The sequence below is a fragment of the Macaca fascicularis genome, chromosome 14 (genome assembly GCF_037993035.2).
Source record: "Macaca fascicularis isolate 582-1 chromosome 14, T2T-MFA8v1.1".
Classification (NCBI taxonomy): Eukaryota; Metazoa; Chordata; class Mammalia; order Primates; family Cercopithecidae; genus Macaca; species Macaca fascicularis.
This window is the reverse complement of record NC_088388.1, coordinates 119912042-119924572: the sequence shown is the minus strand read 5'-3', so window position 1 is coordinate 119924572 and position 12531 is coordinate 119912042. Positions and strand designations below refer to the sequence as shown.

General features: G+C 36.0%; 1 protein-coding gene across 6 annotated transcripts in view; it reads right to left on the bottom strand.

Annotated features, from left to right (window-relative positions):
• Positions 1–12531, bottom strand: part of LOC102116928 (tubulin-specific chaperone cofactor E-like protein) — a 167610-nt gene that overhangs the window by 132366 nt on the left and 22713 nt on the right. For all 6 annotated transcript variants that reach the window (XM_045370899.3, XM_045370898.3, XM_045370895.3 and 3 more), the window contains 4 exons: positions 11607–11746; positions 5235–5416; positions 3671–3927; positions 227–353 (listed from right to left, as the gene is read on the bottom strand). In XM_045370899.3, coding sequence (XP_045226834.2) covers positions 227–353; positions 3671–3927; positions 5235–5416; positions 11607–11746 — 706 coding nt within the window. The remainder of the gene's footprint in view (positions 1–226; positions 354–3670; positions 3928–5234; positions 5417–11606; positions 11747–12531) is intronic.

The window sequence follows — 12531 nt, the reverse complement described above, 5'->3', positions numbered from 1 at the left end:
AAATTTTTCAGTGGTGTCAGCAGCCCAACTACATTTCATGTTTTCCTCATCATACTGCTCGCATTCCTTTTCAGCAGGATTTGGAGCTACAGAGGCAGCTCCTTCAAGCACAGTCTGCTCAAAGGATGAATAAATTCATAGTGCACTCCCACTAAATAGTGCATTATTCCTTTAATGAAACAATAAGGCCTCACAAAAATAAAGCAAAACAATCAGGACAACAAACCTGGCTATTACCAATTTCCTTCGCTCCTCAGTGGTATAAGGCTGCAGAAGAGGAATTCCTAACAATCTCACTTCTTCCAGTTTGGGAAATGAATTTAGCTTATCAATGTCTTCCCAGGACTGCAAACCTAATTTGAGAAATATATTAAGTAAATCCAGAGATGCACACAAAGAAGAAAAGAAGCATAGCAAAAATATTAGCTCAATTAATAACTTCTGAAATGTTAAAAATGATCATAAACTAAATGGTCTGAAAGTTTTCTTTATCCAAGGCAAGAGTAGAACATAGTTAAAACCACAAAAACTTCCCCATAGCCTCTCCCACCTCTGTGATCCAGGGGTTAAGAAAGAAGAGCGTTATTGTCTAACATCCTCTCATCTACTCATTTTCTACCAAAATGACTTATAAAGAGGGGTTACTGGTAGTTTCATCAATAAGCAGGATGTATGCCATGATTACATAATTTAAAGAAAGCTATGTGACCAACTCATTTCATTCAAATATAGACTCATGGAATAAAACTATTGATCAGAGTTGATACTAACATACTCAAATTTTTTACCTGAAAAATTCTAAAATGAGGCAAGGTTGACAGAACCAGAAACTAAATACAGCTGTCCCTCGTATCTATGGGGGACTGGTTCCAGGACCTCCTACAGATATCAAAATCCACAGACGCTCAAGTCCCCTATATAAAGTAGTATAGTATTTGCATATAACTTACACAAACCCTCCTGTTTACTTTACCTCTAGGTTACTTTTAATAGCTAATACAATGTAAATAATTGTGATACTGTATTGTTTAGGGAATAATGACAAGAAAAAAGTCTGTACGTGTTCAGTACAGACACAACTACCCTTCTTCCCCCGGTATTTTCGATCTGCAGTTGGTTGAATGCATGAAGAGTCCATGAATATGGAGGGGTGACTGTATTATGAATTTGGTGACAGGAGAGAGAGAACTAAAATTTAAAACAAACAAAAACAAAAACCTGAACCTTTGAGTAAGGAGAATATGTAACAAATTAAGATTTTTAGTCCTAAAATGAAACTCTTCTTATAGCTATGAGAAACATGTATTCTCCAAGTCAATACTTAACTTCTAAGTCAGGCAGGTCTTCTACATAGGAAAAATGTTTCTATAATAATGAAGCTGGTCAATTTCACAATGCATCAAGTCTATTTCAGAGAACAACATAGTCCCATCCTATTTTTATCAACCTTCAGCAGGGGTAAAGACAGAGGAGCAATTTAGGAGGTCTCTGGTGTATAACTATCCCAAGTCACAACTACCCTCATCCCTTAGAATGGCATTTCCATCAAGGAGGAAGAATAGTTAGCTCAAGGGTGTCAAGGTATGAAATAAACAGCTTCCTTGTGCAAAACACTGGATTTTAAAACTTACTTCCCACTTTTAAAACCTCTATGGTAAATTAAACTAAGTTTATGCTTTTTCAGTTGTAGGTTAGAGTTATTTCTAATTACATAGGTGTTTTAAGAAATTAGCTAAGACGGCCAGGCGCGGTGGTTCACGCCTGTAATCCCAGCACTTTTGGAGGCCGAGGTGGGCGGATCACGAGGTCAGGAGATCCAGACCATCTTGGCTAACACGGTGAAACCCCGTCTCTACTAAAAATACAAAAAATTAGCCAGGCGTGGTGGTGGGCGCCTGTAGTCCCAGCTACTCGGGAGGCTGAGGCAGGGGAATGGCGTGAACCCAGGAGGCGGAGCTTGCAGTGAGCCGAGATCGCACCACTGCACTCCAGCCTGGGCAACAGAGCAAGACTCCTTCTCAAACAAAAAAAAAAAGAAAAGAAATAAGCTAAAAGACAATATCAAGAGAATGAGAAAAAAAGTCACAGACTGGGAGAATGTATTTGCAGAAGACATATCTCAGAAAGAACTGTTATTCAAAATATATGAAGAACCCTTAAAACTTAGCAATAAGGAATAAAAAACAACCTGGCTACAAAATGGGCCACAGACCTGAACAGACACTTCACCAAAGAAGATATACCGATAGCAAACAAGCATATGAAAAGACGTTCAATATTATACATCATTAGAGAATTGCAGGTTAAAACAAGATACCCCAATGTACCTATTAGAATGGTCAAAATCCAAAACACTGAGAACATCAAACTCTGGTTAGGACGTAAAGCAAGAGGAACTCTTGAACTGCTGGTGGGAATGCAAAATGATACAGCCACTTTGGAAGACGGTTTGGCAGTTTCTTATAAAACTAATCATACTCTTACCATATGATCCAGCAGTCATGCTCCTTAGTATTTACCTAAATGAATTGAAAACTCATGTCCATACAAAAACTTGTACACAGATGTTTACAGCAGCTTTATTCATAACTGTCCAAACTTGGAAGCAACCAAGATGTCCTTCAGCAAGTAGGTGAGTAGATAAAATAAACTGTAGTACATCCAGAAAATGTAATAGTATTCAGCACTAAAAACAAATAAGCTATCAAGCCATGAAAAGGCATGGAGGACTTAAAGACATATTCCTAAGTGAAAGAAGCTAATCTGAGAAGGCTACATACTGTATGATTTCAACTACATGACATTCTGGAAAAGGCAAAACTATGCAGATAGTAAAAAGATGAATGGTTGCCAGGATTGACGGGGTAAATAGCTGGAGCACAGAGGATTTTTAGGGCAGGGAAACTATTCTGAATGTTACTACAGTGGTGGACATGTGTCACTACACATCTGTGAAGATCTGTAGAATTTACAACACCAATAGTGAACCCTAAGGTAAATTATGGACTTGAGTGATAACGACGAGTCAACATAGGTTCATTGATTGAAATGGTACAAATGTCCCATTTTGCTGTGGGTCACTGACAGTGGGGGAAGTTGTATATATGTGGGAACAAGAGGTATATGAAAACTCTCTGCACTTTCTGTTGAATTTTGATGTAAACTTTAAACTGTTCTAAAAAATAAAGTTTATCAATAAAAAAGAAATAAGCTAAATATATTCATTCCTGTGATACACAGGATCAAATGGCAATAAACTGACAATCAATTACATACAGATACTAAAAAAGTCAGCATTTGAAAAGACATAGCAGGTTGGGATTCCTTAAACTAAGTCCAGATAAAATGGTCTATTTTGTAATTCTTTGTACTATTTTTACTGTGTCTTTTAATATCCAGTGTATGAATTTCATTTCACTCTTTACATAGCATGACCCCTTTAATGTATAAAATATAAACTGTCAACGTAATGCTATGCCACTCAGGATTTATCAGATCATTTATGAAAATCAATGTCTTAAATTTAGCCAATCATAGGCATCTGCATGTCATATAGAAAATTCACTCTAAAAAAGATAAAACTGTGACTGAAAGAAATATACTTTCATTGTATTTCATGCATATGCTCAGGTTAATTTGAATGTAGAATAAGAACAAGCCTGAACCTCACCTGACTTGTGGAGGCTGATGGATCGAAGATTAGGAAACAACCTGGCCAATGAATCATCAGGCTCCTCAATAGCATTCAAATGATTGTTGGCCAGGACGAGGGTATCCAGTGAAGGAAACATAACTCCTAACTTTCGTATTTCAGTCCAGTCTTGGAGGTTATTGTCTGTTATATGTAGTAGCTTAAGAGAATGACAGCAAATAGAAGGACAAGACACTGTTTCATAGTCATTAAGGCACAGGAAGAGCTCCTCCAAACTGCAGAGACAAAAGGAAATATTTCATGTTTAAAGCAGTTTAGTTTCTACTTTATATCTATTTTCATTCATTCAATAAATAAATAAATAAGTGCCTACTATATGTGAGACTCTGCTAGGAATTGTGGAGAAAATACCAAGATATCTTCCTGAAGTTCAAACTATAGCTGGGAAGACAAAACCTAAAGTACACACTGAAATAGCAAAGAATGATGTAAGGTAGTGCAAAATTACTTTTGTGCTTAATTAAGTACTAAATTAAGCAGTACTAACTGTAAGTATAATAGTCATTCACATAAGAATGAAATTGAAATTATAGTTAGAATAACCAGGAAAGGATGCATGGCCTTGAAGGAGGGGAGGACTTCCACAAGTTGAGAGGACATAGAAGAAAATTCCAGAAACAACATGAACAAATGTTTAGAAGTAGAAATAATAACTATCATTTGTTGAATCCCTACCCTGTGTCAGACCCTATGCCAGGTGTATTACAGATTTTATCCCTACTTCTGCAAGGTAAATGCAATTATGCCCATTTTACAGACAAGAAAACTGAGCTCAAAGAAGTTCAGTAGCTCATCAAAGGTCATATGATTAGTAGTGAAACTAGCACTTAAATGCTCATTCTGTGCCATGCTGGGTGTTGGGTGCAGTGAGGAAACCAATCTCATTAGAGTGAGAGTGCGAAATTAAGATGGAATAAGTTGGGTGGGACAAGATTCTGAAGGGCTTTGAGAATTTCCATATTTATACAGTCAAAGAAACTACAGCTTCTTTAAATTTCCTTTGCACACTTACATGTAAATACAAAGATAGAGACAAACGAAACATAATAAAGCATTTTTTAATTGACTAAAATATAATTTCTTTCTTAATTTATTGAAAATAATACTAGGTCACTTTTCCCATCAGATCAGCTAGGTACTTAATCATCTGAATGTTAACACATTTTAGTGATACTATGACTTTTTCCTCCCAAAGAAAAGGGCTGAGGCTCAATTCTCATATCAGAAGATTAAAATGGAGTAAGGCTGAGTTGATTTAGAGTGATAAGTGCTTCTCAGGGGTATTTTCTAGCCCAGAGATGACATATCCCATGTCTTGGTGCTACTCAACACTGAACATGTATTCCACTGGAAATGCTACTAGATTACCCGCACATTTTCATTCCAATAACTTCGTTTTTCTAACCTCTTTCTCCACTCAATCTGCAGTTCTAGTATTTCTTGGGTGGGAGATCAGCAGTAATCCTATGTACTAACACAGATGGCAACATAGCTCCCTTGCCCTCATGCTCTCTGGGCTTACTCTGGTAACTCCTGCAGTATCGTGTGGACTGTCTCCCAAGAAGCTTTGCTGTTGTTGAGGACAAGTTTGCGAACCCCAGAGAAGGACCCAGCACATGTTCTTTCTAAAACCGACAAATTCAGAGGGTTGGAACTCAGGTTTAGAAACTCCAACTGAGGAACATTTGACACAATTTTACTGACCTAAGGAGAAAAAAAGAAAAGCATTATCAGGCAGTAATCAGAGCTGTTAAATAGCAGTCATGCTCAAGAAAGCCTAGGGGAGCGGGTCTCCAGGCAAAGGGCTGTTTACATCAAGGAGTCCTATTTAGTAACGGTACTCACAGAGGGACATAAGTGATTTCAACAAACCTTGGCAAATAATTTAATCTTTCAATGAAATAGTGGCAGAACTGACTGGTACATAACAGAACTTAATGGTAAAAAGGAAGATTTCCTATGTTGCCTTTAGAAAGGCTTCTGATTCTGCTCTATGTGATGTTCTCTTTGATAAGTGGAGAAAAGATAGTTTTGATGACATTTCTTAAAGAGTTGAGATTACTTCCTATAATTCTCTTTGAATATCTCCTTCCTCTCATTCTTAGCAAAATATTAAGGCTCCGAGCGCGGTGGCTCAAGCCTGTAATCCCAGCACTTTGGGAGGCCGAGACGGGCGGATCACGAGGTCAGGAGAACGAGACCATCCTGGCTAACACGGTGAAACCCCGTCTCTACTAAAAGAATACAAAAAATTAGCTGGGCGCGGTTGTGGGCGCCTGTAGTCCCAGCTACTCGGGAGGCTGAGGCAGGAGAATGGCGTGAACCCGGGAGGCGGAGCTTGCAGTGAGCCGAGATCGCGCCACTGCACTCCAGCCTGGGGCACAGAGCAAGACTCCGTCTCAAAAAAAAAAAAAAAAAAAAAAAATATTAAGGCTAATTAAAGGTTAAAATTCACCTGGTAGTAATTCATGTGTTAAGTTTGATTATATTATCACAATCACTTAGAAAACAGTTTCAATTTGGTTTAAAGATGTACCAAACTTTAAAATATGTTTACTCAAAAACAAACAAAATCCATAACTATATAATGAAAGGGAAAACAAGATTATCAACGATTTAGCTAGCAACTTGGTAGACAAAAAGGAAAAAAAGAAAATGAGCATTACTGACCTTAACTATTTGGTCTGCATGGTACTAGTCTCTTTGATATAGTTTATTCATTAAATTCTCAAAACAGCTTGCAAGATACTACTACTTTCATTTTAATAAATGAGGAATCTGAGGCTCAGAAATGTTAAATAATTTGATTAAGGATCTTATAGTTACAAAGGTCAAGTCTGGGATTTAAAATTCAGAGCCATTTTTCTTTCCAATATGCCATATTTATACATCAAAAATATAACTAGAAAAAATGAATAAAGAAGACTGAAGACTATTTGGTACAATCTGTGAGAAGGATCAGCTTAAACAAGTATGAAATAAATGCTAAATGTCCAGTAAATGTATTAAGCATCAAACAGCCAGGCAATGTTGTAAGTAAATGTTATAAGAAAAGGAGAAAAGAGTAGTTAGGATTAGTTTTAGAGTAAAAAAACCTGGGTTCAAACGAGGTTCCAACACTTCCTAGCTGTGTGGTTTCAGACAAGTTACTTAACCTTTCCAAATCTCAGTTTCCTCATTTGTAAAATAGGGAAAACAGTTCCCATCTGTTGGTAGGATTAAATGAGATACACATATAAAGTGCTTAGCATAGCAAGTGACACATTTTTTTGAAACTTGTTTCCCCACATCCCCCCAATAGCATGTAAGCGCTATAAAAGCAGATATAGTACTTACCTACTTCACTACTGCATAGTGGCACTTATTTATTGAATAACTTAATGGCACTAAATCATTTAATAAATGTAACTACTATGAACATAAGCACAGTATGAACCATTATCTCAACCCTGGCTACTCAACAGAATCACTGACAGAATTTAAAATATACTGATTCCAACGTTCCACCATAACTACTGAAACAGAAGCTTCATAGGTAGGACAAGCTTCAGGGTTGTAACCTGAATATCTTTCTTTTCAGAGCTCCAGAAGTAATGCCAAAAGAGTATCCAGGAGGGAGAACCATGGGTAGAAAGAAAAAGTAACCTGTATTTTACATCAGATCTACTGTGTAAACATTCAGTTCAGGAGCTCTAAAATCAGTGAGAAGTAGATTAATTCCAAGAAGTTTCAGAAGAGTGGGTGAGAAGAAAAAGTTCCCTGCATTCACTATTTCACTTATTCCACACACTAACCCTATAAAGTGGGTACCATTTTTATCTTCATTGTACAAATGAAGAAATGAGCTGACTTTTAGAGAAAATACACTAGGCTTCTGTTTAAAGTGTAAGGAATTTATACCAGTGTGCACATATCCTCTTGCTTGATCCCTTTTGCAATCAAATGGTACCAAACATTTGTGCAATATATGGCTAGTATTTGGAGCTTAGTCTGTGACTAAAACACAGCTAAATAGTTCATGCAGGAACCAATCTATACTGCATTCTATGACTGAATACCCATATCAAGAACTTTCATACAGAAGATGCTTACCAGCTATACTTAACCTCTTTGTGGGGGTGGGAGGGGGACAGGAAATATGCTCCAACTAAAGCATAAAGAATAACTCAATTATAGGACAACCCCAGTTAAATAAAAATAAAACATAAACTCTTTGCTAACTACTACCACTCATATTTTATTTTTATAATAAAGAGGAAAACACTTTAAAAAATAGTCAATTTAAGGGTTCTGAAACAATTTCTGGGAGATTTCCCAAAGCTAGCAGATATATGACATAATCACCACAGTCGGCATCAGCATTACCGCACAGGGAAAATAAATATTCAGAATAATGACTTGTTAACTCTAGAATATCCTAAAAGATAAAACTGGACTAGAATTTAACCATTCAAGCAGGAAAAATAACAAATGTTAGAAATAAATGAATATTTTCTTTAAAGGGATGAAATAAAAAAGGTTTTTTTGCGTAACCTCAAACTGATAAGGCTCAGGAAGACGTAATATTCATTACACAGATAAATTTACTTATGACAGAAAAATTTCCCAGTACCAAAAGCTGACAAACATTTCATGAGTTTCTAGGGCAGTATACTGACTTCTCTTTTTTAAATTCTAAAAATAAAAAAGACTCCTCCAACTGGAATGAGTATGCTCATGTGCAGAAACATGGAGATGAACTCAGATCACCTTTTAGGTTTCTACAATTCTATCATTTAATAGGGGACCCTTTACTTTGGCTTCTAAAAAGGAAGAAATTGAAGATTTAAGAAAAATGGGAAAAGGGTTTTAAGATATCAATCTGTCATCTACACCTAAGCTATTCTCTACCTTACCTGAGTGGCTACTTCCTCCCTCCTCTCAACCACTAGGTTTAATTTCTTTCATAAAATGGTTTTGATAAGTAATGGAGTAAAAAGAAGGTACCTTGGGAAAGGACAGACAAAGATCTACTCAGTCAAAAATTCAAGTCAAAAGCTAAAAAATTACATTATTTTTAAACATAGGTGCCCAATTTTAGAAGGGTGAAGGCAAATCTTTGCCTCCCCAAAAGTATTACTTTTCTCATCCATATTTATCTTAGTCTCTGGATATACAGCAGCCAGCAAATTAAGCTACAAAAGAAGTTACTCATAACCTATAATATTCTTGGTCATCCAAAAAACTAAGGGAAAAATATACAACTGGTTCCACATTGCCCTATCAGTACTGGCTGAAATAAATTCCGTTAATGGCTAAGGACAAATTATCTTTTTGGTAATCAGATATATGGGTTATAATGGGGTTGAAATGTAATGTCCTAAAACTGGCAACTTATGAAGCATTTGTAGCCTGGCAAAGAGTTTAATCAATCCTAAAAATCAACATTCTTTTGTCATATTTCTCCCTTCTCTATGTTCTGATATATCCTCTAGAAGACTGGGATCAACTACAGTTAAGGATAAAGAGGAAATAATAAAGGAATGATGAAAACAAAAATAAATTGGAAAATGGATACCTGAAAGTAACAGCAACAAATATTTACTTGAAAACTGCCTGAAAACAGACAATAGAGCACTTAGGAATATGCAAACTGAGTACAAATACAGTATAAATAAGTATGTGGCCCTTTGGGTACATGTCAATGTGGCTTGAGAAAAATTTAACACAGACCTTTGTCTAAGCAGAGAAAAATGCTGAATTACTTAGTTTACACACTGTGTACTGATCTGTACTATACACATCTTCCTCCTGAGGTAGCAACTATATCACTATTAAACTGTTCCCAGTAATTAGCAAAAGCTTATATACATGGTCAAAGCACAAAACCTTTGTAAAATTTTGTATTTCCAAAGAAACAAATTTGAAGTGCAGACAAAGCATGTGTGGCAATTAAATGTTGCAGAGGACCAAGAAGGCACAATCTGTAATTTGTTAAACAGTAAACTATACAAGTTGTTCAGATAAGTAAATAAATACATATACAAATAGAAGTTATTTCTTATAATAGCCCTACATATCTGCATATGTTAATAAATCACTCAGAAATAGGTGACATGCATTGCAAAGAATTTTGGTTAAAATCCTAATAAAAGTAGGAAATATAACCAAGAACACAGTTACCAGATTAAACAAGGGCATAAAATAGATAAATATAAGAAAAGCTTACCAAAACTAGGTTATGGATAGGTTTTTCTTAAACAAGAAATCTGTCTTAGAATTTGTATAGCATTCAATATCTACTAAGTGTTTCAATGATTAATTTTATCAGCAAGCCTATCTTATGGATGAGCAAACTAAAGCTCTAAAGGATTAAGTGAATTTCTTAAGATCACAGGAAAAGTTGGAACAAGAGGTCTTGAGCAATTCTTAAAATATAATCATTTAATGATTAACACACTCAACAAACATTTGACTACTTGGTATGCTGGGCTTATGATTTAAAAAAAGATAAAAATCTCCACTTGGAATAAGCTCATAGTCTATTAGGAAAACTGTGAAGTAAGCAAGTCATCACACCTGACTGTGATAAATCCTTTCATACTGGTATAGTGTAGGTGCTCTGGGATAATCTGTCTGTGAGACAGCCAGGGAAAATTTCACAGACGAATAGCAACTTGGGCCAAGTCTTGAAGGATAAATAGGAAGTGGCCAGGTAGACAAGAGAAGAAAGACAGCAGTGGGTTCAGAATGAATAAAAGCAAGGAAGCTTTTTATTTCGAGTTTATCATGAGCTGCAAGTAAAAGTATATGGCTAAAGAGGGAGCAAAAGTTCTAGAAATAGCAAAGGGCCATATGATGAACAGCCATGCTTACAGAGTCAGACCTTAGTTTCCAGGCAAAGAAAGGCAACTATAGGCCTTTATGCAGGACAGCGTCATAATCATGCTTCATGTAGTAAAAGGAGTCTGTGGTAGCACTATGGAAGACAGCTTAGCGGAAGCAGAATAAAGCCGGATCCAGGAAAACCCATTAGGAAAGTCTTCCTAAAGTCCCATCAAAAAGTAAGAGCCCAAATTAAGGCAGAAGAATGAACCAAGGAGGAAGAACATTTTAACCTTATTCTTCAGGGTAGCTTCTATCAGGTAATGTTATAAGCAGGTAGGTAATGTTATATATAATAATAAGAGAATGTTACAAAACTGTATTTGTGTACTTTTACAAACTATGTGTGTAGTTTATAGTTACTCTGAGGTCAACACATCAGTTATGTCAAACCACCCAAGGGATCTGATAACATAAGAAAAGTTGTAAAATATTTGAATAAATTTCAATAACAAAAATAAATATATTTATAATCTCAGTTTCAACAATCAATTTTATGTCAATTTTCAGTAAAATTTACATTACTGAACATTCAGTCAATATTTATATTGAAGTAGAAGTAGAGAATGAGCATAGGATGCATAAATTAGTGAAACAGTAGAAAATTTAATGCACTGTTAGCAGTTTAAGCTGACAAAGACTAATGAACCTCTTGATGCCTGAATTTCCTTAGCGATTTTCACCTTGATGAAAAACAAAGTAACAATAACAAAGCTAACAAAAAATCACCATAGACAGAGTCAGTTATTTGCCTCTTTTTTTTTTTTTTTTTTTTTTAATTAAAGATGGGTTCTTGCTATGTTGCCCAGACTGGTCTTGAATTCCCGGGCTCAAGTGATCCTCCTGCCTCAGCCTCCTTAGCACTGGGATTATAGGCCTTATTTATCTTGACATACAGACATACAGACAATAAGATATACAGACAACAAGAAGCCATACAGACATCAAATAAGAACAGAATTTAGAACATATAACATAAACAAGGGTTATTGCTGCTTTTCACCAAAATGTAGCAATATAAAAACTTCACCTCATGCCAGTCTTCGAGTTTGTTGTCAGACAGATCTAGTTCTGACACATGAGCACAGAAGGCAGCAATTTCTTTCTCATCTCCTGCACAGGTTATTCCACAGCTGTTCAACACTAGTACACTTGGGAGGTTGAGGCGATCTGAATGATGGGAGACACAAAATACTTTCCATATCAGCCAAATTCTAGTCTACCTATGTTCAGCCCCCAGGAATTGTCAAGAAACAAAAATCAAACTGTGTGAAATTACACAAGGATCTAGAAAATACAGGATATAATGGGACCAAAGGGTACTGAATTCTAAGAAGAGACACCCAGTTATTGCCCAGGAGGAGCTCAGAAGTACTGCACCAGTACCACCAAAAAAAGTCCTTTAGGCTTTAACTCATAGCAGGATTGTTTATCTCAATTACCAACAACAGAGCCCTCATCCACGCTATCATCTTACCATCTGAAAAAGAGATCCATGAAATTCATGTGTGGACTACCAGTACTTTCTAACAGGTCTCAATTCTTTCTTTTTTAAATTTAGTTCCGAAGTATTCTGGATGGCTCTTTTCTCTCTATCTGATGTGTATCTTTATATTTTGTGCCTCTGAAAATCATCTCAAACCATTAATCTACTAAATCACTTCTGTTAAGTTTATATCATTCAAGAAATCTTCCTCACTTAAGTGTATCCATTCAGAACTCTAATCTCTCTCACTCTTGTCTATCAATTATCTCCATTTCATATCCCTACAGAATTTGTCCCTTATGAAAATTAGCCTTCTTTAAAAATATAACTATAATGGGAGAAAGTGTTTCAGAGTCTTACACTATTCACTGAATTTGGTCAAACCGAGGCAATGACTTTTTGACTACTGCCTGTTTCAAAAACACATGTGTCAATAAAATCACTCTCACAATCTCTACTAAAAAGGATA